Genomic DNA, 26,412 nt, shown 5'->3' with positions numbered 1-26,412 from the left:
AGCCTGGCACAGAGCCAGTGCCCCCATGAAAATGCCCCACCCTGGTGTCTGCTGTGAGATGTGACCAGGAATAAGCAAAACAGGCTCCAACTTAAACATAAATAACACTTTATTACCTAAAACTACAGGAAAAAATAGGAAAGACTATAAGGAAAAGGAAAAAAATTGAAAACCTTACAAAAACCACTTTTCCTCCTCCCCACTCCCTGACTTTCCCACTCCAATACATTCTCTCAAAAATACCAACTGCCCAGTCCGGCACGACACTTTAGTATACTCAAACATCAGTTCATGAAGAGGGAAAGGAGTCCTTCTTGTTCCATAGGCTTCTCGTGGAGACACACTGAGACCCTCGTGTGCTTCCCTGTCACTCCGGCACCGCCCGGAAAGTCCATTTGCCGCTTGTGACACGTTCCTTCCATGCTCAGTGCTCTCACCACCGAGACATGGCCAGAGCTGCTTTTAGGGTGGTCTTTCAAGGATGCCTTGTCTCACTCCAAAAAGGCACAGTCTCTGCTTTTGGGACAACTGTCCCCCCCATATATTTCCAACCCCCTGGGGCCGGGGGGTCCTCACAAATGAACCCTCCTGGTTTTGAGGCACTGCCTCCCCCTAAATGCAGTCTGTGTCACAGGAACAACTGAGTCCATGGCTACAAGAAAACGTCCAGCCCAAAGGCCACTCCAAATCATCTCTCCCCATCCAATCATCTCCACAAACTCCGGGCCAAGGTCCTTATCTCATATCATCTCTCATCTCCCTTCTTATTCAGCTTCGAGGAGGATTAGCATTTTTGTAAGGCCCCAATCATGCAAGAAAGGGTTAAAAGTTTTCAGTCTCTGTCTGTCGGACGGCTCCCACGCACGCTGCCCACCCGCTGCCGCTGCGGCCGGGCAGTCCTCCTCCCCCTTCTCGCTGGCTGCTCTCCTGCTCTCCTGGGGGGGGGAAGAGGGGGGGGGGGGGGGAGAGGGGTGGCTGGCTGCCCGATGTCTCTTGGGGCTCCCCCACCCTTCCATCCTCGAAGCCCCCTCAACACCATCTCTGTCCCGGCCCCCAGGCCTCACCGCATGGCTGGCCCCTCCCCCGCCCAGCAGCAGCGGGCCGGGCGAGGGAGAGAGGTCTGAACTCCTCGGCCGCGATGTCCAAAAAGAGGAAATGCCAGGGCAGTGCCCTGCTTTTAACCCCTGTGTATTCTCGGAGGTGTGTCCAAACCCCACTGGCTACACCAGGTGTCAGTATGAAACCCAAAACCTTCATTGGTTTGACCACAGCTTCCCAGAATTCTCACTCCTTCCGGGTCAACCCATGACAATTGGGTATTAGGAAAAAATTCCTCAATGAGATGGTGGTCAGGCATTGAAAAGGCAAGTGGTGGAAGAAATATCCCTGGAAGAGCTCAAAAGGTGTTCAACTGGCTGTGGCAGTTGGGGACATGGGTTAGTGGTAACACAGTGATGCTGCATTAAAGGTTTGATTGAATAATCTCAGAGGTAATTTCCAACCTTAATGGTTCTATTGCTGGCTGAGATGGCAGAGAAGCTGTGAGGCCTGCAGTAGCTAAATTGTTGCCAGTTACCAGAGGGCAACCCTCTCTGATTTTCTCCTCCTCTTCTTTTGCAGGGTCCTTTTGTGCATATTGCCAGTATCTGTGCTGTGGTACTCAGCAAGTTCATGTCGATCTTCTGTGGGGTGTATGAGGTAAGGCACATATCTCTGCACACAGCTCTTCCACAGGCTGAGCTCCTGAGACACCCAGGGTAGTATGGGTAGGCCATGGAACACAGGGGAAGCACATAGATTGATGTTTACTGTACTGCTTAGAGCAGTAAAACATAGGCTGAACAAAAGTAGTGCAAGGCTAGACATACAGGCCAAATAACTGTGCAGGACGACCAATGTTACCCAGAAATTACACAGAGACTCATTAGGAATATGTGTTTGACAAGTTTTCAATCTTGTGACTGATGCCTTTGCACTGTGATCGACTGTATAAAAAAGTAGCTGCAGACAAAGATCAATTTGTCTTTAAGCCAAATTTATACAGCATTGCTAATTATAGACACTGACACCGTCTCTGTGCTTTTGCTATTGCCAAACAGCCTCTGCAGGCTGATCACCATATTGACTGGTTGTATAAAAAAATCTATTAACTGCACATATAGATAAATGTAGGAACTCCTTTATGTGCAGGCTCTTAGCAGAAAGTGACTGTGTAATACAGTTGGAGGTGCTGTTCTCCTTGAGTAGGTCCTGTCTGTGCACAAGGAGCAGATGTCACTGCTGGAGACCAGCTGACAGTACTAAAGACCGCACTAAAGTGTGTAGAGCCTGCTATTTGTAATAGCAATGGCTGCCTGTGCTGCTGGCTGTTGCTTCTTTTCATTGTTCTGAGTCCTAACCCCATGGCTTTGCTCCCTCTAACCCCAGCATGCCCGTCTCTGGCTGCACTCCCTGTTCCAGAATGGGCATAGGCAGCTCGACCTCCTGGTGCCGGCTTGCGCAGTTGGAGTTGGATGTTGCTTCAAGGCTCCTCTTGGAGGCAAGTGTCTTCCTATATGTGACATTTCATGTACAGTTCCTTTAACCTCTTGCTATGAGACTTCCTGCTCTCATGAAAGGTTCTCCACAGATATCTCTCGACTGCAGCAACACGAGTTCTTTCTTTTCACGTGTAACCAGGGGCAGTGAAAGGAAGGGAAGGTTACAGGAGAAGGGACACCTATTTAAGTGCTGATTTCTAATGATGCAGCTTGTTCAGTCCCTGCCAGTCATTAACACTGCTCCACCTGAAGAGTACCCAGGGCAATCCAGAAAGTCAATAAGGATGAAGTAGAGAACAGAAGTTAAAAAAAAAAACAAACCAACCTTGCAAGAGGTAACAGGCACAACTTGCAATGAGGGAAATTTTGACTCAGTTAAAGGAAATTATGTTCTTTTCTCCCAAAGGTGGTCCAGCACTGGCATAGGTGTTCAGAGTGTCCAGGGAAATTCCACCCTTGGAAATGTGCAGGACTCATCTGGACAAGAACCTGACCTAGCCTTGGAATGAACAGAACTAACAGCTCTCTGAGCAGGGAGACAACTCCAGTGGTCCCTTCACAACCTTCCATGATCCCACTTGGAGGAAAAATTTGGAAATTTATGTCTCCCCCATGCATTTGTACTACTCTTCTGATTCACTGCATTTCCTTAAAGAGAGGCACATGTACAGAGGCCTCTTCCTAAAGCAGTGGAAACATATGAATAAATAATTTGTCTTTCAGTTCACTTCCTCCTCTCCCCTCAGTGTGCTGCCCTGAACCTCTTTGCATGGTTATTGTGCTCAGAAGTGTAAGGAGTTTTTAAATGCTACGTTTTTGGGTTTTTTTAAGATGGCTTTAGTTTTCCCATGCACTACTTTCTTGTTAGTCTTCAAATGGATGACTTAGCTGACAAATGCAACATGGTCTTGCATCAGCAGTAATGCTGATCTTTACTCTGATTGGCTATTTAAAAAAAATCAAGGAAGGAGCATAGTTTTTCAGCTACAGATCAGAAGTTCTTTAGTGGATAACTTGAGAAAAGATGCCAGTAAGAAAATCAGGCTAGCAAGAGAGAGGCTGAGAACTGTGCATATGTGGGCAGTCCAGCAAGATGTAGACAGCCTGAGCTGAAGCCTGAGGCTTCAAGGCAAAATTTGTCAGTCTGCCAAAAGCCTTGAGAGAAAGCAGTTTCAGAACGAAGGATCAGACTGCAGTCAGGTGGAACCATTGGAAATATACAGCAGAATGGTATCTGTCTTAATGGTAAAAAAAAAAAACAACACAAAAAAACCTAAAAAACCATCTCCGTAGAAGTCTATAAATCTTGTTTCTTTCTTTGTACCTGGAATTAACATAATCTCAGAGACTCCAGGATGCATCATACCTAGATGACTGGGAGATGCTAGAGAAGAAAACAGAAGGCTAAAGAGGGACCGATATAACTGCTGCCTTTGCTAGATAAAGGAGATATCAGACAAAATAGCCAAAGTCTTCTCAGAGGGCAGTGAAAGCACAAAGAGACAGCAGGCACAACTTGCAACAAGGGAAATTCCATGTACACATGAAAAGAATTTCTCTCCTTGTCACAAAGGTGGTTCAGGGTGGCACATGTATCAAGAGATGCTGGGGAATTGCTGCCCTTGAAGGTGTTCAGGGCCACCCTAGCAGCCTGATCCTGAGCACCCTGATCCCATTACCCTTGATCTAACCTTGCAGTTAGCCCAGCTCTGAACAGAGACATTGAGAAGCATTCAGAAACACAGGATTAAAACTTGCTGTGAGTCTGTGATAACATTGTATTATGAGAACAAACAGAAAGTTATCACAGTTTCTGTAGCCCTAGTTCCTCTTTTAGATTTACACCAAATTGCCAAATGTGATTTCCCTTACTTCAGAGTCATGTAATCTTCAGCTTGGTCCAGGATATAGCTTGCAGTTTGACTTCATATTGCCCTGATGTGTAACTTCTTGGTGTTCTTGCAGGTAAATACTACCCTGTGTGTCAAGGAGGATGGATTTTAAAAGCCAGTTTAGCCCTTGACAAGCAAATGGTACTCAGTGTCTTAGAAAGAATCTCCCTTTTATACCTTCCAATTACTTTTTTTATTGTTATGACCATTTTTGCCAGGACAGCACAATGCTTTACTGGGTGATCTGTCGCCCACTCACCTACCCAGGATGGGAGAACCTTCAGCATCAGTCCACACTCTGCTCTGGACATGCATGTGCCTTGTGCACACTGAATCACAGGGTAGGTTATTTGAGGCATTCTGTGGCACATGTGCATCCTGAGATTCCCTGCCAAAGTAAAAGAGATGGAGTAAAACCTACTTATGCTCCTTCAACCCTCTGGAGGATTTTCCAGGAGACATTTCTTCCACAGTGACAGAAATGTGTATGTTTCAAAGGAAAATGAGGTGCTGCCTTCTTCATGTTTCTTGAATGTGTGATTCCAGGTATATGCCTGTCCTGTGCCAGGTCTTGCCTTTTTCACTATTTTGAAGCCATCCAGAAGGGAGAAGTAAGATAAACATAGCTATAACTCTGAGACTGGAGACAGAGCTGGGTGACATCATGCAGTAATACCTGCCAATTTTGTTACTCACTTTCTGTTTTATTTCCTTCTTTCTTCTGTTTGTCTGTCTCTCTTTGTCTCTTTCACCAGTAGCAGCCCTATTATTACACGGATGTCCTGACTGTGGGCTGTGCTGTGGGTGTTGGCTGCTGCTTTGGGACACCACTTGGAGGCAAGTGGCTGTTCTGTTTCCTTTTCCTCAGGTAGCAAAATCCTCTCCCACCTAGTCCTCTTCTCCTCTGCCCCTCTCCTGCACCACATGTTTGATGTGACATTTACTTTGGACAGAGACACTTACCTTTAGTGTTTTCAACCTCCCCAGCATCTCTGACAGTCTCTTTCCCACATGTTGTCCACTTTCTGGAGGCAAGAGGAGAAGGTTCTCTAGAGCAGTGGTCTCTAAATTGGGATGTGCATATCCCAGGGGGTGCACAAGGCGTTCTGCTGGGTGTGGGAAGGAAACACCAGAATTTCTATTTTTTTAAAATATAAAAAAGTAAATAGATTAAACTTCACTAATACTAAGTATTTGTATTGGCAGTGGTGCCCTAATATGTCACATGGCCACTTGTAACATACAGTGCATGAGGTGTAGAGTTGCTCCCAATGTGGGGGGTTGGCCATGGTTCCTTCAATAATTTTTCTTTCAGCATATTGCAATGAATTGCAATTGATGTGTGCCCACACTGGATTAAGTGGATTTAAGGATTATATTATCTACTGTTAACGAAACTAATCCTCACAAATTGGAAAAGTGGCTTTTAAAGGTTCCTGCAAAGAGGCTATGGATTGAAGATAATACTAATAATGTGAGCACAGTGAAATGACAAGAAATGGCAGAGATGACACTTCTAGCACAGGCCCTTATTCAGTCCCATTATGAGGTACAAACAATGGCCAGCTAATCAGATCTGAGAGGAAGTCAGATAAAAGATTAAAATTATCAAAGGTTCTTTTAAATATGAATTTACATCTGCTATTGTTAATGATGAACTTTACCCTGTGTGTGTATTGTGCTTTGAGAAGTTAACTAATGAGGGTATGAAGCCATCAGAATTAGGAAGACATTTCAAATTGAGGCATCCAGAGCATGAAGACAAACCTCTACAATTTTTTCAGTGATGTTTCAAGGCATGTGACATTCAACCAAGTACTTCAAAAAATTTCACTGAGCCTATGACAAATGTGTAGAGAAGCCTCCTTTGAGGTCTCTAGCTTCACAGCCAAAGAGAAAATGCCACATATCACAAGGAAAACGTTTGTTCTTCCCGCCATAAAATGTAAAACTGGCTGTGATAGTACACAGAAAGCAATAGGGCAGCAAACTCAAATGTGTTCCTTCATCAGTAAACACTGCTGGAAGATGCACAGCAGACATTGCTTAAGGTTTGAAGAAACAAGAGTCTGTACAAATTGCACAGTAGGAGAGGTTTCCTGTGCAGCTGGATCAGAGTACAGATGTTTCTAAAATGCCTCAGATGCTGGTATTTTCCAGATTCTGTTTCAATAGTGAAATGCAGAACTTCTTTCTGTGAGACACTGAAAGGAATATCTACCACAAAAATTGTATTCCCAACAGTAAATTACTTCTTTAATAAAAACTGTTTCATGGAAGAGCTCTGCACATGTAACAACTGCTGGAGCAGAATAAGAGAAGAATTGGGGGGTTAAGGTTACCTAGACACCATTACACCTGGAATTCATGCACTGCAGTGTTCACAGATGAGCTACTGCAGCAAAGAAATGGGAGCCAGACATGGACAAAGTGCTGCAGGATGTTGTTGATGTGGTTCATTTAATAAAAACAAGACCCTGAAGGAGTAGAATCTTTCCAATACTTCATAACAAGATGGGAAATGACCATGAAAATCTCACAGGCATTTGCTGGTTATCTGATACCAGCTTTAGAGAAGAATAGAATTTAGTCCAGTTGCACCTTTTTCTTTTACAAAAAGACACGTTCTGAATTTGCTGATCTTTTCTGTGATGACAAGTGTCTGTCAGTAGATTGCTACCTAGCAGTTATTTTTGAAAAAGTAAACATACTTAATGTACTTCAAGGTGAAAGTGATGTTCTAACAGTGGCTGAGAAACTGCTTTTCAAAAGAAATTTGTGGAGGTTTTGTGAATCTGTTGCCAAATACAATGTAAATGTCTTAGCTACAAAAACTGTCACTTTATATATACTCAAAAAACTTGAAAACAAAAATTTCTACCTTTTTAAAAATCTTCAAGATTATGATTTACAATGGGTTTTGAACCCACTTTCAAAAAAAATAAAAATTCAACATCATCTGATTATTTTGCAACCACAAATGATTGACATCAGGGAGGATGAAAATTTACTACCCAAACTTTAATAAAAATCTTTGCATATGTGGTGGGTGGGATTGAAAAAATAGTATCATGATTTAGCCAGCACAGCAAATGATACATTTCTTGCATTTGGATCTGTGTGTCTTTGTGAGATATTCTTTTTAGACCAAGTATCAAAATAATTGAACATGGAACCAGACCTTTGAATCCCTGTGTTACAAAGAGTTAAACCCAGATTTTTGAAAAAAAAAAAGAATATTACTATTTTAGTGAGAACAATTTTTTTGCTTCCATTAATAAATAAATAAAACAAATTATTTTTAAAACTATGTTTATTTCATCTTTATCTCATCCTTTATTTTCTATTTTTGTGCACGTTTGCTATTGTACACAATATTTTAGTACAGTAGTACATGCGCATTATTTTTAAATAAATAAATACACATACGAGGGGAGGGTACATGCTCAAAAACCTTTTATTGTCAGGGGCACATGATCAAAGAAGTGTGGAGACCACTGCTCTAGAGAGCTATTTAGAGCCCTCTCTCATGCTTCTAACATGACACTTGTTATTTTAACTTTGCTCCCTTTCCAACCCTTTCTAGGGGTTCTTTTCAGCATCGAGGTCACCTCCACTTACTTTGCTGTGCGCAATTATTGGAGAGGCTTCTTTGCAGCCACCTTTAGTGCCTTTGTGTTCCGAGTCCTGGCTGTCTGGAACAAGGATGCAGGTAAGCTAAGAGCCATTCCTGCTCTCTTTGCACAGAGGTTGCTCTGTTCATACATTATTTTCCATCTTTCTCAAAACCACAATGTTTTTATGATGTTTGAAGCTTCTGCCACAACACATGACTTCCAACAGCACAGAAGGAAGGAGAAAGGGAAGTGTCTTGCCATCTTGTCAGCTGTCTAGCCCAACCTATTCCTAGGAGAGCTGGGGTGTATCCAACTGATAAATGACAGAATATGAGTCCTCAGCAAGCAAAAGACCCCCTGAGGTGGGATTTTTTTTGCCTCTACTCAGGACAGCATCCAGGCTCCAACACAGAGATATCCCGTCCCACAGGATGTAATCCTTGCTGGAAAACTCATGCCCTGCTTTGGTCATCTGTTGACTAAAAACAGATAATCAAGAAAATTGAGATGATTGAATGATTAGGAGAGTATAGGATTGGTAGGATCTGCCTGAAGGTCCTGAAAAAATAAAGTGTCTCAAGTAACTGAAAAGCATGAGAGTGACATTTGTTGCAGACAGAAATTGCACAAGTCAGGCTTGTTCAGGAGAGCATCTCAATCACTCTAGGAATAGAGTTTGGGTGCAGAAGGCTGCCATTTCTATGTAAACTTCTTCGTTATAATGCCTTTATCTTTTAGTCTTACAATTACATCTATTTTATTGAGCTCCATGTGGGCAGTTTATTTATTTATAACTGCTACAACATGTCTCTCTTGACTTCAGAGGGCTGGATTTTTTTGGGGTTTGAATATTCTCTGAAATATAGAAAATGACTACACTTTCTACCTGAATGTAGAAAGTGACTACATTGTTCTTTATACAGCACTACCTAAAAGTCAGCTGTATTTAACCATTGGGTCTGTCACAAAAAACCAGAACCCTTATCTTTCTGTTCTTTCCAGAGAAAAATATAAGAAACTCAAAGAGAGATAACAAGAGATAATTTCCTGTCCTTCACTTTGTCTTTTCTGATTCCCTTCTTGGTCTCTCAAATCACTAGAAATTAGCTTAATCCTGAATCATCTTGACTCCTGTCCCTTCTTCAAAATCATCCAGACAGCTTTAATACCCATATTAATGGCTCTTCAAGTTCTTCTTCATTGACTGTCTAGGTTAAAAAGTTCCATGATTCAACTGGCTATGAAAAATCATTCCTTTTCACAGTTCTGCATTTTCTTTGTGTTGTCAGTCTGCTTGTCCTTGTATTAAGGAACTAGGAACTTCTATCTAGCTAAGTCATTAATTATTTTATGATCTTTTATCATATCTGCTCTAACTTGCCTTTCATGTCTTTTCTTGCTCATTTATTTCCCTTCAAAAGTTGCACACCCAGTCTTTTCAGTCTCTGTTCATGTTCTATTATGCTTGCTACCAGGAAGAAGGAGGTAGGGAAGTGATCACATCAGAATGACACATGCAAGTAAGTTGCGTAGCATCTCACCAAAATTCTTTTATTTCTTAGACCCACTGAATCTTTGCTGGATTCTTGATACTCATGGCTTTGTTGGCTGGCCTTACACCATTATCTGTGCTTTCCAAATAACTTCTGGTTATTTGTCAACCACTCTGGTTGGCTGCTCCAGCTTGAGTCTCTTTGTCAGTCATGGAAGGCTGGAGTTCTGCAATTTGCAGGATTTCTGTTTTACCATGTCTCCAGCTTTCATCTTATTTGCCATAGGATTTCATGCCTTGCCTTCCTTCTGCTCCTTCTGGTTCCTTCTATACATGGCTCAGTGTTAGCTTAAAGTTCAAATCTATTTTTAATTAAATGTTCACATTAACTACTTTCCCATTCCTTTTTACTTCTAGCCTTGTAAGAATTGGACAGATACTCTAAAGTGGTACATTTGGTAGCCAATGGAGAAAAAAGGGCTTAGACATTTAGTTTCAGGATGGCTCAGTCAATCAGGAAAGAGGATGTAGACAGTCTCTCTGTGGAAATCTCTTTCTCTCCTGTGGGAGTAGAGATGGAACTAAGAAGGACCCAAACTAAATGCTGTGCCTGTTTTCCTTTCCTCTGGTCATCTTTGCCACCCTGTAGCAAAACTCTTTGAAAATGAGTTCACTATACTTTTTAATGCTCTGCCATTTAGTGGCTTGGACTATTTCCTAAAACTGAATTGAGATGATCCCTTTCTTGGGCAGATCTAACAAAAAGAGGGCACCCTGCTTTTCACCATCTTCCATCCCTGAGTGTTGTTCTAACCCTCGCTGGTGCCACCTGGGTCTGTTGTTCCCCTCAATTCAACTCACTTCGCTGGCAAAGGAGTAATCCAGGGAAAGAGCAGACAGGTTTTCTGGCAGGTTTTAATGAGGCAAAGGAGCTCACAGAAGGCTGTGATGTGTCAGAGTGGGCCCGATGGGAGAGGAGAACAATAGTACAGCTGGGAGGGAAGGAGCAGGGGGAAGAGACAGGGAGCAAGATCTTCAAACTTTGGATAGTAGAATGCAGTTTTAGGCTTAGCTATCTTAGGTAACATTACCCACTGAGACCTCATTAAATTATTACTCTAAACCCAGTTCTGTCTGACCAAATTAAAAGTACTTAATTCTTCCTGTTATTATCATATGCTAGATTTTCACTGCTTCTTTTATTTTCTCATTGAACAAATAATTCCTTCATCCAGGACAAGTGGGGATTTATAGCCAACCTCATTCAGCTGCACTTCCACTCTGTATTAAATTGCTGATTTATCCCTCTCCTGTTGGCACACAGATGTTTATTGTTTCCCCATAATAATGCACCTCCAGAAAAAAGCAGCTCAGGTTTGAACATTGCATTGTAGCAGAGCAGCACTACCAGGAGGGGTGAGCTGGAGAACATGCAGCTTAACTGATTTTTACATCCCTGATTTCTAATATTTTAATTTTCAAGTTTAGGTACCAGTCAAAAATTTTGAAGCTGTAACTTCAGTGAAGATCTGAGTTTTGTTTCTGGAAGGCAATCACAACTGTAAGAAGTGACGCAGCTTCCTCAGCTGTGCATGCACTGCCTGCCTCAGCAAAGAGACCTCTTGGTCAGTAAGGATACCAGGAAGAGCTTGTTTTTGCTATAGTGGATGCATGGTAGGAGACAATAAAGAAAAGAAAACCCTGTAAAAACCCTGTAAAAATCAGGGATTGATGCTAAAAATAATGCATACATTCTGTGAAAGCAAACCTAGACCATCTAGAGTGCTAGAGTTGCAAGTGCTCAGAAATAGAACCTACTAAATCAGAGCAGTCTGCCAATCTCTAATAATGTATATAACCACACAGGAAAACCACACAGGAGCATGTATAAACAAGTTTCCTTGTCCCTACCCTAGCTTTTATTGCATTTAACTTCTCACCTCATTATTTTCTTTCCTCCTCTACCTTTTGTCTCTCACAGTTACCATCACAGCCCTGTTCAGAACAAACTTCCGCATGGATTTCCCCTTTGACCTGCAAGAGCTGCCAGCATTTGCTATAATAGGGTGAGTTCCCAGGAAACTGACACCTTGCTCTACAAAGGTTAGAATATGATCTGTGTTAGGAATTCTTCTGCCAAAAAGTTACAAACATCACTTTTAGTCACTTTGGTTGTGGCAAATAAGGCTTCTATTTGTTGGAATTCTTCCTTCAGAAATGGTGCCTATGTATCACAATGGCTAAGGAAAGAAATATGGGAATTATTAAGGTGTTTGCTATTCCCTTTCCATGTATCTTTTTCAGAAATTAAGCTCAGAGGTAAAAAAAAAGAAAAAAAAAGTAAGTCTAACTTGGTCAAAATTCTGGGAATAAATTTACTGAATGGCCCTCTAATTGTTTTGACCTTATCCCCAAATGAACTGATCCAACAAGTATGGCCATTTCACATGACAAAGATGGAACAAAAGGTTTAACCTGAAGTTTCCTTTTCACAAGCTCAGACTGATTATCCTTTTTGAGAGAGGTTGGTACGCCTGACATGGTGACAAGGGTAATCAACAGTAATTGGATTCAGTGAGAATAATTTAGTTAATTTCGAGGAAATGAAAGAATAAACTTAAGAAAAATGAAAATTGGGAAATACTAGAGAAAAGATGAATTTGGATTTGCTGTGGGGAAAAATCTGTGGTTAGAGCTTGAGGGAGGCTCTGGGGAAATCACTTCAAAGCAGTAATGAAAGGAATACACTGTAGGAAAAAACGCCTGTTCTGGTGCTGTGAACATATTCTCTTGCAAGACCTCCATCCAAGACCAGAAATATATTTGAGGTTTTCCAGCCTATTTTAGTAGGCTGCTCTCCTACTAATTTACTTGAATATGAAATCAAGTGGGGTTTTTTTAAAGACATCAGCTATATTGAAAAATCTGTGAATACACAGGAGCTTTTGCTAGCAACGTGTATTCACTTTGTTCTTCCCCTTAAACAGACTTGCCTAATGAGCTTGGAGGAATCTACTGCTTTAGATTGGCAAGGAAAAGCATAATCCTTGTGGTTTTACAGCTGGTTGTTAGAACACAAAACTTCTTGCCGCTATGTTTTGGACAGAGTTGACAGAGCTGGCCTTTTTCAGCATTGCACATAGGCTAGGAAAGGAATATATAACAACTGCAAAATGCTTTCAAATGCCTGGGTGTCCAGTGTGGTCTCTAAAATAAAAAACAACCCCAAAGGCTTGGATAGTCTTGGATAAAGTCCTGATACCAACTTGGAATGCTCCAAATTCTCTTAAGTCACAAAGTTGAACATTCTTTCTACCCAACATATTTCTTCACCTTCAGGTGGGACAAGAACTATCAATGGGTAGATCTTGTTTTTCTGTGTCACCAAATGTTAATTTGCATAATCTGTACAGAAGGAGCACTTCCTGTTTTTTGATAAAATGATAGACAGGAATGGAGAGACGTATATTTTAATATAAAATATTATAGAGCAATTCAGTTGACTGTGTAGTCTTTAGGTTTATATTGCCTAAGGGACTGGTCTATTTTAAACACCGTTCTAATCAGTGCTAGCTTAAAATATTGAAGAGTAATTCATTGAACATGTTTGTCTGTGAAAAGCTTTATATTTAGTTTAAATGTGTTTCTCTGCAATTTTTAAATGATAAAGCAGGATTATTTTCAACGTACAATGTTTTAAGTATACTAAATAATTCATTGAATGAGATTTGGCAAAAGCATGTGTAACATATAACAAAGCAGAAGTCCATTAATTTTAGAAATTAATAGCATGAAAATATGAAGTATTTATCCTCAGTATTATGTGGGTTATTACTTGTCACCTAAAATAAAGCTTCCCCTTACCAATCCTAAATGCAGTCCTTTTTCACTCTTCCTTTTCTTTTCATATTCAAGTATTAGGCCCTATTTATACAAGTTTCATTAAGCTACAGAGCCTAAAGATCACACCAATTCTTAGACAACTACACTTTTTTTCTTACTTTATTAAAATCAGGACAATAACCTAAGTTATTAGGATCATAGAGATGATATACTTTGCTTTAGGCACAAGAGTTCCTATCACTATTAGTAATTGTTGTAGGCGTATAATTTTACTGAATCAGACTTAAAACTCCCCTCATTTTTACTATTTTCTGTTCCAGCCTGATGTTTAAGTTCTGACAATACTGCTCTTTGCCCCGTTGCTCTTCACGAGCCCCCACTGAGAACTGTCAGTTTCTTTTTATAAAGTATTTTATAGATTTTCCCCTGTCAGCAAGAAAAAAATTGGTAAAATGGTAGTGTGCATAACAAAGGTCCAAGATAATTTCTCCTCTTTCATCAGGGAGTCAATAAAATGAGCTGCTGCAGGAGTAACCCTCCAGCTGACATCCACAAGACTTCAGTAGCAGCTGAAGATTAAACCACTTAAACTCATTTTCTTGGTTGATGGTTTGTGTATTATCTGTTTTTTGGCATGATTTTATTTCTTTTTCTCCATTTTAGCATATGTTCTGGATTCCTTGGAGCCTTTTTTGTTTATCTCAATCGCCAAGTGGTCCTGGGCATCCGACGTCATAAAGCCCTGAGCCAGTTTCTCACCAAATAGTGAGTGCTTGTGAAGATATTCTCTTTAGGAACCAGATTCTCACACCCTACTGATACTGGATAGTAGCAAATGCTTTCTGGAAGACAGCAGACCTAATTCATGTGTAAGATAGTAAAAATATGAGAAATTGCTCCTGTATGAGAGAAAGGTCTCTGCAAACATCAAGAGAATTTTTCCTGCACTGGATTTTCCTTTTGCTCAGCCTCCATAGTTTCAAATAGGTTCTTGATTTGGAAGGGAGACTCTGCAATATTTGTTAAGAGGATAAGGCAAACTATTAATTGGACAGAAAATATTTTTAATTAGAAAGTCAATGATCATGCTTTTTAAAATCATGCTGTTTCTGGTTTGGTTGGGATTTTTAGGATCCGTGAAAAATTCAACATTATTTATATTTTAGGAAAATTAAACACAACTAAAATCTAACTCTGTTTTTAAAATATGTAATTTGGTTTTAATCAAAGTGTTAGCATAAATGTAAGGAATGTCTCCATTCTTATCAACCAAAAGCTGAAACTGATAGGAACCAAATGGTGTGGAATGCAGCATAGAAGAAAAATGAAAAAATGAAATAAAAGTCTTGACAATAAAGTTTTTACAGGACACTTGAAGATACTGTTTTCCCCTCTCTAATAGAGTCCTAACCTCCAAAGTTCATAAATTGAACAAGATAAGAAATGATGGCTAGCTGTAAATGTCTTCAGTCTCTTTACAGAAAAAGATCTGATACTATGTGAATTTTTAAAGTTGAGAGGCATGGAGGACTTTATTTCTTTCCACTTGCAAGCCTGACCAGAAGAAAACCACTAAATAAACAGAAGTTCAAATTAGCTTACTTTCTTATGTGGAAGGAAAATTGTCTTTCCTCATCATGTAGCCTTACCCACAAACAGCAGCAGGGCTGTCAAATCAAGTTAATAGAGGAGTAGAGCCAAGCCTGAAAAGGGGGAATCTACTTTTCACTGATTTCTCAGAAATTTTTAGGTTCTTAGACTGAATCAAGTTATACTTTGCTATATTTTGTCTTTCTAAATCTCAGCCAATGCTTCCTGTAGGAAAAATAACTTGCCAAGGGACACATGACAGGATTAGTCCAGCATGTGGAAGCAGTTTAGGCTCATGTTGTCTCAGTGCTTGTGAAGTGTCACAGTGGAGCAGGGCATTAAACTGTTGGTAACAGCACTCCAAAACAATGGATACAAATACAGAGAGCCTCACAGAAATAGCATTCCTAGTCCTGAAGGGATGGTGCCGCAAGAACTGAATATGAGGCCACACTGCAATAACTTTCTTCCTTTACAGCCGACTGATATACCCTGCGGTTATAACCTTCTGTATAGCGTCTGTGACATTTCCTCATGGATTTGGGCAGTTCATGGCAGGAGAGGTGAGGCTGGAAAGTGTATTATCAATTCTGTGCAGTTCTTTGGAACGCTATCTCCTTATCCTCCACCCCAATAACCTTGTGTCAGGGAAAAGGGAAGAACAGTATGGGAGGAGTTTGTACTGAGGAGGCACTATATGATCTCTGCTACCTCCTTCATAGAAAACTTGAAAAAGGTCCACTCTTCTTGGCAAATATTAAGAAATATGTTACCCTATGTGTAAAAGTAATTATCCCCTCTTCTGAGCAAATAATAAGGAAAATCTTATCCTTTGTGTAAAAGTAATTATCTCTTCACTTGTATGAGTAAAGTTCTGTCTCTCTTCCTGAAGATTAGAAATGTGAATTAAGTCTCATAGTCGTGAATTCCCATGGTAAAAATCTCCTCCACTTCCTTGTAATAGAGATAGAATATTTACTTCATCTAATGTCATGACTCATACCTCGTTTTTTGGCTGTTTAGTTGATGCCACGGGAAGCCATCAGCACTCTCTTTGATAACTATACGTGGATCAAACACTCTGGGGACACCCAGATCCTAGGGAAATCTGCTGCCTGGATCCATCCTAAAGTCAGCGTCTTTGTCACCATCCTGCTCTTCTTCCTCGTGAAGGTAGGAAGCCCAGCTCACCATAACCCTCCTCCACTCAGACTGAATGCTCTTCCCTTTTGTAAAGCAGTTTGTGAAGTGCCAATGAGGAGTTCCTGGGTATTGAATGAAGCACTACAGCTGCAATGGATTCCATCTTCTGATGAGATGTTTGTCCACCTTGAATGACCAAAATTATTAGGGAAGAGTTTCCTTTAAAAAGTAGCCTTTTCTGCTCCCTAGGTCATCCTCCTCATGCATCCTGCTGAATGACCTTTGGTGTCCACTGTGTAGTAGCTGGCAGGGAAAACTAAATGAGGAAAGATTTCTCAAGTCCTACAAAAATAAATACTTGACTAACTAAAAAGCCATCAGATAATTTATGTTTGATCTAAATGAAGTCGGATACAGTCTATTTGATATTCCTGACTTCAAATATGGGACAAATAGAAATATGCAAGTGCAATCTACAGCTGTGTGAGGCTCAAGGATTTCTTAGCAGTCCGTCAAAACTTGATGGAGAAGTGCAGCTGGAAACAGTTTTGCTCACTTACCAGAAAGCAACAGCAGATTAAAAATTTTGAGCTGACATGGTCTGTGGAAGTTGCAACTGTTCAGCCTCTGAAAGGATCAGCTGTGTAATTGGCATGGGACAGAGCAAAAAAAAAAAAAAGACATTTGAAAGAAAACATCCTATTCCAATGTTCAAAATAAAACCAGCAAGAAGGAGGTTTTCCTAAGATGAAAGATAGAGGGATGGATGGATGGATGGATGGATGGATAGATAGATAGATAGATAGATAGATTAAAAAATATCACAGAATAGGTGCTAATTCATTTATTATTTACTTATTGCAAAGGGGCAGAAGAGCTGAGGCCACTTGTAATGTCAGTTGAAAATTTCGGTAGATCAAGAGCAGCTATTAATGACTGATTGACACAACCGTTTCCACCCAAAGTAAAACACTCTATTAATTTCTGACAGGTAGTTAAGGGTTCTCCTTCTGTGATAATTCTTATTGCAGTGTACCAAGCAGAAAAGGTCTTGTTTACTTGAAGAAAAGAGGAGAGGAGGAGTGGACTACAGGGTGTGTCTGTCCTGAGTCCATCTGTTTGCCTTTGGAGGAGCTGTACCCTGAGCCACTAGATTCGTTGGCACTGTCCTGCTAACTAAAGGCTTTCTCTACTCACTAGATAACTGCTCTTGATTTTCTTCTGGATAAATTCAGCACTGGGATAGATCACATAAACATGAAACTGCTATTTTGACTCTGGGCAAAGGCCTGGCCTGATTCTCCACTGCAGTATAATCAGTTTTCAGCTGTATTTGGCCACGTTTGGTACTACAAAGACAGAGCTCAATTAGCAGTACTACACCTCCACAGATTTCTGGTCTCTGTAGCCAGGCTGGGCACAGAGTGGGGCAGCAGGAAATGCTACTGCTGCTCAGTAACAACTGCACCCTCTGCCTCTGTTCTAGTTCTGCATGGCTGTTATTGCCACCACGATGCCAATCCCCTGTGGAGGCTTCATGCCTGTTTTCGTATTAGGTGAGTTTCAATTTTGTTTTGCAGCATATTCATCTGACAGGGAGAGAGAATAGGAGAGACACTGCCTACACACCCAGCAGGGTTCATCTGGCATATGAGTTATCACTTGATGTCTATGACAACCTGATTAGCAGTCCATAGACCAGCCTCTGGGTCTCTGCTTTTGACATTAGCTCAACCCCCTGAAACCAAATGCCAAATAGGTAGTCCCTACCCTTTTACATAAGGAAGGCCCCACTTGGGGTCACATGCTGAGCCATGGCCTTCTAATCTCTATGCCTCTTCACTTAATATCCTATAATTAATAGTAGCTGCTCCTTTCCCCCTTGAAAGCCAGCCAGAAGAGATAACCTCAAAACTAGTACCCGCAATGTAATCTAACTCCTTTCTTCTAACTGTGATGATCTAACTCCTTTCTTCTAACTGAAATGTGATAGCATAAAAAGTTGATTGACTTTTAACTGGTTTTAATTCCAATAACAACAACAAACAATCACAATAATGTGATGCTGATGTTTAGAAAGAGAGGCTATGTTAGACTGAGCTATACAAGCTCATGACGTTCAGTATTCAGTACCTACAAATGAAATAGGGTGCTCTAAGGACCTCTGAGTTCTGGCAGGCAGCAACTGAACATGAGGGAGTAACCATGCCCTTGCAGTGATGAAGGCTAACAAACACCAGGGCTGTATTAGGAAAAGACCTAAACAGCAATGCAAAGAAATCATTTCTATGCATTCAGCATTTTGGATACAATTCTGGAACACTGTGGTGTTTTGTGTCCACCAGTCCAAGAGATCTTTGCAGACTTGTAACCTGTCTGAACAAGACATGGGTGACTCCATGTAACTTCGAAATCAGCCCCTTTATGTGCAGGGGTCAGAACAAGACTTCCTGAAGTCTCTTCCCACAAAAACTCTTCTGTCAGCTGGGATTCTAATGCTTATACATTCACAGCATGAGAGTCTAAAGGGCCTCAACTGTGATCTGGACTGACATTGTACGCGACCTGAAAATATGTCCTCCAGCCTGGGAATCACAGCTACTGCTGTGCCTGGGGTGCCCAAGTGAATGAACGAGTGGTCAGCTGTATTTAGCAATCTTAGTACCCTTTTTTCCTCTTTTAGTCTAACTTCTGTATTTTATAACTGAGAACTACTCTTTAGTTTTCAGTGTCATTTTAATGTAAGCTTTGGCTTCGTTTCTGTTAGAAAATATCCAAGTGATTGCACAGCACAGACTGGATGTTCCTCAAATGTTAACTCCATAACTGTCAGTGATATTTTTCAGGTGCTGCATTTGGACGTCTTATTGGGGAAATCATGGCATCACTTTTTCCCAACGGGATCCTCTTTGATGACATTCTCTACCAAATCTTACCTGGAGGGTATGCTGTCATTGGTGAGCCTCCACACCTTCCTTTTTCCTCACCTGGTCCCACTGCTGTAATTTTCCTGATTGACATGACATGCTGTTTCTATATGACAGTCTTCTTCTCTCCCTATTCCTTCTCCTACCTGGGAAAGGTGCAGCAGCTCTGACAGGAGCAGTGAGCCACACTGTCTCCACCGCTGTCATCTGCTTTGAGCTGACGGGTCAGATCTCTCACATCCTGCCCATGATGGTGGCTGTCATCCTTGCCAACATGGTGGCCCAGAGTTTGCAGCCCAGCCTCTATGACAGCATCATCCAGGTGAAGAAGTTGCCCTACCTGCCAGACCTGGGCTGGAATCACATAAGGTATAGTAGCAAACCAGGCAAGGAAATAAAGCAGGAGAGGGTTAAGACCACAGGGGAATAAAAGGTTATGGAAAGGGTCCAGTACTACAAAGGGATTAAGAAGGCACAATAGGTCTGCCGTAAGAAAAAACAAGTGTTGGAGTAGAATTAGGTTTCATACAAAAATGGAGAAAAGTCCTCTTTTTCACTGAAAGCACAAGTTTGAATGACCTGCAATGTTACTGAATTTGTATTAATACTTCCAAGTTGCTTCATCTTAAAAATTTAAAATTCAGGAGTCTCATTTATCTAAATTCAGTGGAGTTTGGATATTTTTCCCCAGCAAATGAACAAATGTTTGAAATACTTTATTTGGATATTTTGCTTGAAGCAAAACTCAGTTATTCCTATAAACATCTATCCCTCGCTAGTATATATCATACACATGGGTATGCATATAAAAACCATCTATACATACATGTGTGTATTTTATGGTGAGGGGTAACGGAGGGAAATACAACTGTAATGGAAATCCAGTTAATCTGTATTTATCCTCTTGGAAAGTCCTCTGGTTACTCTCACAGAAGATCATTTGGCAGCTGTATTTGGAGCACTTTTTAAAAAGTAGTCATTTGGGTATTTCTTTAGAGAATTTATGTGGTTGGCATTTTAATATGCTAACTCTTTCTCTTATCCTCCCCAAATTCACAGCAAATACAATATCTTTGTTGAGGATATTATGGTCCAAGATGTGAAATTTGTTTCCTCCAACTGTAAATACCGAGACTTGCAGGAGGTACTCCAAAGCACCACAGTGAAATCTTTGCCTTTGGTGGACTCGCCAGGTAGGCAATGTGGAGAAACTGGTCCTTCCTGAAGACTGTTTCAGCTTGAAGAAACTAGCTTCCAAATTACATGGTGTGAAGCAGGCAGGGTGACCTACCACATTAAAAAAAATCCTAAAAATCTCCCACTGTGGATGATGTATGGCAGACAGCTGTTCAGCTGGCCAGACAGGGAAGCTGGAGTGTGGGCAGTGAAGCAGATCCAGCACGTAAGGGAGGTGTGTGGGAAGTCTCCAGACTGAACTGTGATAACAGGGCCCTCCTGGGATCGTGCATGAGCCAAGAGCATGCGTGGGGTGGCACAGCTCAGGACAGCAAGGCCCCTTCCCACAGCCCCACAGCCTAGGAGCCCCACAGGGCGGTCAGGGACTCTGGTACAGATCTAGGCAGTACAAGCCTGAGCACCTGGAAGAGGCTGGAAGGAGGAAGGGGTGATGTGTGGAAGGGCACCTCCAAACCACCTGGAGGTGGTTTAATGGCTTGCCTGCTCTGTGTTGTGCAGAGTCCATGATCCTGCTGGGGTCCGTGGAGCGGTCGGAGCTGCAGGCTCTCCTCCAGGCCCACATCAGCCCAGAGCGGCGGCGGCTCCTCAACAGAGAAAGGCAGCAGAAGCTGAACGAGGCACCCTACGATGGACCCTGGGCAAACCTGCCCAAGCTGAAGCACGAATCTTTTGCTTATGTTGATGAGGATGAGGATACAGAGGAGAAGGGAGAGGTGAGGGAGGGAAGTGGATAGACTGCAATGTAGAGACTGCTTAGAAGCAGTTAGGCGCTTGGAAAGGCTGAGAAATAAATGGCACAAGGTGGACTTTATTTTCTCTCCTTTCTCTAACAGCTGCCTCGGCCTCCAAGTCCCACTCCCAGTTGTCCAGAAGAGCCAAATGGCCCAACAAGTCCTCTAAAACAAATGCCTGAAACCTTGGAGCCCCAGCAGCACCCAGGTATGGTAACTACTGTCATGGCTCAACCACATCCTAGCCAGCTTGGGGAAGCTGTGTGTACCTGCCTGTGTGAGGGGCTGGCTTCCCAGAGACTGAGGAGGGGCTTTCTCTGCTGCTCCTGAAGGACACTTTGTTAGTGCACCCCAACATCCGTGTAATGTACCTGGAGATACCTTCTTTTGTGATCGCTCAGGCAGCACAGAATAATTAAGCCCACTAAGGATGGACACTCTCTGTCTTCCAACACTCCATTTTTGCAATAACAGCTCCTTGGACATTTTCTGTAGAGTGTGCATAGAATGGTCCCATCTTTGGCTCCTTCACTACGTGAGTGAATCTCCTGGGGAAAGCAGCCTGAGAGCTAAACATGTTTTGCACTAAGTTTTTGAGTAACTTAGGCTGTTAGTCAGCCATCTCCAAAACTGAACGTCTCCTCCCTTGGACACACATCTCTTTGGTTCAGCTGCATCAATGTGATGGACAAACATTGATGTATTGTGCTCTTCTGTGTCACACCCCAGCTCTGTATTAGCTTTGCTTTCAAGACTGTACTCATAGCTCATTGCTGATTTATTTTTCATGTATATGTGATGCAGGATGGTGGGTTGTTTTTATCCTTTATGCATCCTGAAATATGCAGAGAGTGAGTAAGCACAGAGATGTAGCCCAGTACAGAGGATAGGGCTTTAGCTCATGCTTTTAGGCACCCAAGTGTTACATGTAATAGAGCATATAGCACATTCTGGTTCATTAACACCCCTCACGTGTGACTAAACCTTTAAGGCATAGAAAAATCCACTTTATGCTTCCAGAGCAGGGAAGTGGTAGGGTAGCCATCCATCTATCCTACCAAAGCAGAAAAAGAACCACATATGAAAACAAGGACAGTATGTGAAACATTTTACGTGAAGCTAGAACTGGGTGACCCAGGAATGACAAAGGAAGTGGAACAGGAATGAATTCATGAGACCTTGCTTTTCTTTTTTTAGTTTGGCTCACAGCTATCACTGTTTCTGACCAAACTTCCTCCACAGCCTTGCTCACAACAGCACCAGGCCCTGTATCCTCCTCTTTGCTGACTCCTTGGCTGGGAGTATAATTCTGGTCTTTTGTATTCCCATTGTTCTGCTTCTGGCAGAACACATGGACTCCTCATCCCTTGGCACCTGTCACATCCAGTTTGTTGAAATGTTTTGTTGCATGGTAATATTCATTCTGGAATGTCCCAGACACCATCTTTCAAATTGAATGCCAGATTGTGACCAGCCCAGCTCTATCATGTCCCTCATACATAGCATTTCCCAGCCTGCCTTGGCTAAGAGGATGCATTAGGTGTGGGGCTTTGTATTTTTGTCTCTCATTTGTCTTTCTCTCTTATCCACATGTTTGTTCTCATCCTTCAGGCAGTTTCAGGAGTCTGAGGAAACTGATCCAGCAGCTCTTGTGCCATTGCAGCCGTCCACATGAAACAGAGAGCACCATCCAGGTTAGGGCTACACAGAGCCTGGTAGTACCCCGAAGAGGGAAGGGAATGCAGTGGAACTAGAAACTACTACTTGAGACATTCAGCATTTGGCTAAAGTATGGACACAGTTATGGTCCTGAACTCTGACAGCATCAGTGGGGAACTCCTCCCAAGGAGAAAGGGTGTGATTACTGTAAAGGAGTGTGCATCTTCCTGAAGAGTCACCTGTGCTCAGGTCTCAGGCTACCATCATGATTGAGTTTGGGCATCTTTTCTCAGTGATAAAAATTAATGATATTTTGGCTAACATGCAATAAAATGCAGTTCAATTCCATTTGGCAAACAGTTTTTGACAGACGGAGAAAAATGAAAAAAAAAAGCTTTTGGCTCTTGCCATGTTAAACTTGCCCTTGGTTATCTGACACATCTGCACAGGGTTTGGGGATAACAGAGAGATTACGGGAGACCCATCGACTCCAGGGCAGTGGTTGGACCCTATGTGGGATATCCTGAGAGTATCTAAATCAGTATTAGGTGGCCATATTTAGGCACCTGAGTTGCTCCAGCAGAACTCCATGGTGAATTGTCATTGGCAAGGGAAGCACAGCAAGGGCAGAGCACACTGTATAATGGATGAGTATAAAGAAAATCTAAGCACTTGGAAAATCTAATACACCATTTGGAACAAAAAGGGGACCACATGGGGTGAGGAGGCTGTGCAGATTTTCCCTTTCTGTACTCTGTGAAACTGTGGGTTCTTTGGCTGTCCTGAACAGTGTTTTCTCCTACAGGAGCCAGTGGAAGTCATTGAGACAATGACACCAGAAGAGGTAAGATGAGGTGCAGAAATGGAGTGAGGTCATGTGAGTGCTCCTTGTACCCATTTCCTATCACTTGCAATACTCCAGGAACCTCAGTGACTGGCAGATAAAGCCATAGCCAAAGTAAATTTCTGCTTGGAGTGGGTACAGTGGGCAAGTCTCACCCATAAGAGAAGAGTTTGGCTAGATGTGCTGGTAAGACTGACTAATCTGATCTAGCTTTGAAGTCAGCCCTGCTGGAGCAGGGTTTTGGACTAGAGGCCTCCACAGTTGCTCCCTCATCTAAATCCTTGTGGGCCCACATTGTTCCTTCATTTCTTACACAATGGATCAATCATCTTGCAACAACAAGGGGAAGATGTACTCAGAAAGGAAAGCTAAAGATGTTCACTCCCTCTTTAAGAAGGAAAAAACAAAACCCCATCTTCTCAGAAAATCTCTGAATTGCCCTGTTTCCACAGGGACTTGACATCTGGCAAGAAAGGGACAGAGGGGTGAGATATAATGGACAAGATGAATGCTGTACATAGAAAGGAAGAAGCATTAACAGGAGGAGGGGACAGGTTTGGGTACACAAGACAGCAATGCTGCAAGTAGCTGTAAGAGTGACTCCCCTTCTTTCCTGTGTCAGATAGATGCCTGGGAACAGGAGGAGCTGGACAAGAATGTGTGCTTTGACAGCTGCCGCGTAGATCCCTCCCCTTTCCAGCTGGTGGAGAGAACCTCCCTGCACAAGGTGAGCGCAGATGTCTCCCTGAGGCATACATCACTTTTCTCCACTCATTCCAAGTCCAGTCTATGACTTATTTCTTCTCCTTGTCTTCACCTACAACTACTATCACCACTCACTTTCACATCGAGCTACAGAAGTGAGCTTGTTCCTGTAATCTCCCATGTGTATCTCCAATCTCCTGCAAAATGAAAGCCTTTGTGATAAGAAGTCTGAGTCCATTTATTAAAAAAGCTTTTGGACAAAAAAAAAGTCTGCTACATTAACAGCAGCACTGTGTGCCTTGCTGCTGGGGCATTCCACTGAGATTGACAGTCTGCCCTGTCATTGTGCAGCACTGGAATGAGCACTCCTGGATTTCTCAGGGTGTTTCTCAGAGGGCCTTCAGAAACCCTCTACTCATCTGCCTGTGTCACAGGCTCTTCATGGAACTGAAGCACAAGGAAAGAGGAAGCTGGATCATGCAGCACCTAGAGTCAGCATAGGATGACTGGGGAGCAAAGCAATCATTGTATGTCAAGAGGAAGGTAGGACTGGGCATTCATTCAGTGGAAAGCAGTCTACTGAAGCAAAAGTGCATAGTGCATGCTTTTATCAATATTTGATGTGACTAGTCAGCATAGACCTTGTACTAAATTAATGAATTACTGTTAAGATCTCAGCCTTGAGCAAAACAAGAATAAGCTAGCATATAGTTCAGATGAGCTTTCTGAAGGGGTAGGTGAAGTAACCTGAAAACCACTAGCATATATCTTTGAGAACATAAGCTTACAAAAAATATACTTGAAGGCTGATCATGGGAAAGTTTCATACCTGTCATACAAAAGAGCAAGTGAGAAACTCTGAAATAACAGACAAATCAACTTAACTTGGATGCACAAAAAAACCCCCAAAACTACCCAGGAATAATACATAATCAAACCATGTGAAATATGCACAGTTAGAGCTAAATGTGAGATTACTGACAATGAAAAGAATACCACAATTTATCATGACCAAGCTATATTTAACCAGGTTTTCTTTTACTTTAGAGTAAAATGTCTTATTCTTGAGAAATCAGATTTTTCCTAGTTTACACTTGAACATGACATTCAGTTTCTCATATGATACTAAAAAAAAAGGTCAAACACTAGCTGTGACAGAATGATTTCATGGTAAAGGCCACAGGTAAAGTCCAGCTAGAGCTCAGCTTCAAGAACCTGGAGGTTGGAAATGTACCAGAGATGAGGACTGAGAATGTGGAAAGTTTTAGAAACCCTGATCTGTGAATAATAGTAAAATAATGGGGTATATTTAGGCTGAAGAAAAGAAGACTGACAACAGTGTGATATCTGTCCTTTCAAGGAGACTTTGTAAGAGAAAGAGAATAACTTGTTTTCAGTGTTCTCACTGCACTGGATAAGCAGCAACAAGTTTTAGCTTTCACAGAAAATATTCTGGGACAGGAAAAAAGAAATCCTTCATTGATAAGGAAAGCACTGCAATAAATAACCTAAGCTGCTTTTGACTTTACATATTACTATATGGTAGTTCAGTTTCCAGCACCAAAATGAAACAGGATCTGCACAGGTCTCCAAATGCACAACACAGGGTGTTGTATGTGAATCTCCACCAGCTGCAGGACTAGAATGACCTTGAGAATGTGCTCTCCATCATCAGCACAGTCCCAACTAGAGCTGCACAGCAGAAGGAGCAAAGAGCAGCATTTGGCAGATACAAAAGGGCAAGAAGGGAATACATAATTTCTCACTGGGATAACTGCAGTCTTGTGTCTTTGTGACTGCCATTTCTAAATCCTGAGTCCCAGCTCTAGCATCAAGTTCTGTGTTGCCCATTTCCAAAGCCTCTGAGATGGTCTTTTGTGGTTTTGCTCCTAGACACACACATTGTTCTCACTGCTGGGCCTCAGCCATGCCTACGTAACCAGCATGGGGAAGCTGAGGGGAGTGCTGGCTTTGGAAGAGGTGAGTACACATCCTCTGCCATCCTCCTAAAGAACAGAGAGTGTCCTGTGGATCACTGCAGTAACTCCCAGGTGCAGCAGGTTCCAGCTGGGAATATATATAACTGCAAGTGCTACATTTCCAGTCCAGCGTTGAATTCTGAGTCTGCTATTTGGAAGCCATGTAAAGGAATGGATGACTGCATTTCAGAGGAGGCAGCAGGTGCTGTTTACAGGGATGTTAACAGGTTCATCTTTTGCATGAGTGCAGGCT

At 42.0% G+C, this 26,412-nt stretch overlaps 1 protein-coding gene and 1 long non-coding RNA gene across 7 annotated transcripts in view; one reads left to right on the top strand and one right to left on the bottom strand.

The window, feature by feature from the left end:
* CLCN1 (chloride voltage-gated channel 1) overlaps positions 1-26,412 on the top strand; it is a 64,812-nt gene that overhangs the window by 29,803 nt on the left and 8,597 nt on the right. For 4 of the 6 annotated variants that reach the window (XM_074534872.1, XM_026797965.2, XM_074534873.1 and 1 more), the window contains 17 exons: positions 1,621-1,698; positions 5,191-5,269; positions 8,019-8,144; positions 11,523-11,607; positions 14,048-14,149; positions 15,453-15,537; positions 15,998-16,147; positions 17,604-17,673; positions 18,964-19,074; positions 19,200-19,413; positions 20,104-20,237; positions 20,740-20,954; positions 21,075-21,180; positions 22,584-22,666; positions 23,437-23,475; positions 24,098-24,202; positions 26,074-26,160. In XM_074534872.1, coding sequence (XP_074390973.1) covers positions 1,621-1,698; positions 5,191-5,269; positions 8,019-8,144; positions 11,523-11,607; positions 14,048-14,149; positions 15,453-15,537; positions 15,998-16,147; positions 17,604-17,673; positions 18,964-19,074; positions 19,200-19,413; positions 20,104-20,237; positions 20,740-20,954; positions 21,075-21,180; positions 22,584-22,666; positions 23,437-23,475; positions 24,098-24,202; positions 26,074-26,160 — 1,869 coding nt within the window. Of the gene's footprint in view, positions 1-1,620; positions 1,699-5,190; positions 5,270-8,018; positions 8,145-11,522; positions 11,608-14,047; positions 14,150-15,452; positions 15,538-15,997; positions 16,148-17,603; positions 17,674-18,963; positions 19,075-19,199; positions 19,414-20,103; positions 20,238-20,739; positions 20,955-21,074; positions 21,181-22,583; positions 22,667-23,436; positions 23,476-24,097; positions 24,203-26,073; positions 26,161-26,412 lie in introns of those variants that run through there. The other 2 variants (XM_074534870.1, XM_074534874.1) reach the window with 2 other exon arrangements.
* LOC141728172 (uncharacterized) lies at positions 92-2,824 on the bottom strand. The gene is made up of 2 exons (XR_012578968.1): positions 1,065-2,824; positions 92-935 (listed from the first exon to the last, which is right to left on the bottom strand). It is a non-coding gene; the product is annotated as an uncharacterized LOC141728172 (long non-coding RNA).

Source organism: Zonotrichia albicollis, chromosome 2 (genome assembly GCF_047830755.1).
Source record: "Zonotrichia albicollis isolate bZonAlb1 chromosome 2, bZonAlb1.hap1, whole genome shotgun sequence".
NCBI lineage: Eukaryota > Metazoa > Chordata > Aves > Passeriformes > Passerellidae > Zonotrichia > Zonotrichia albicollis.
This window is presented reverse-complemented; position numbering and strand designations above follow the sequence as displayed.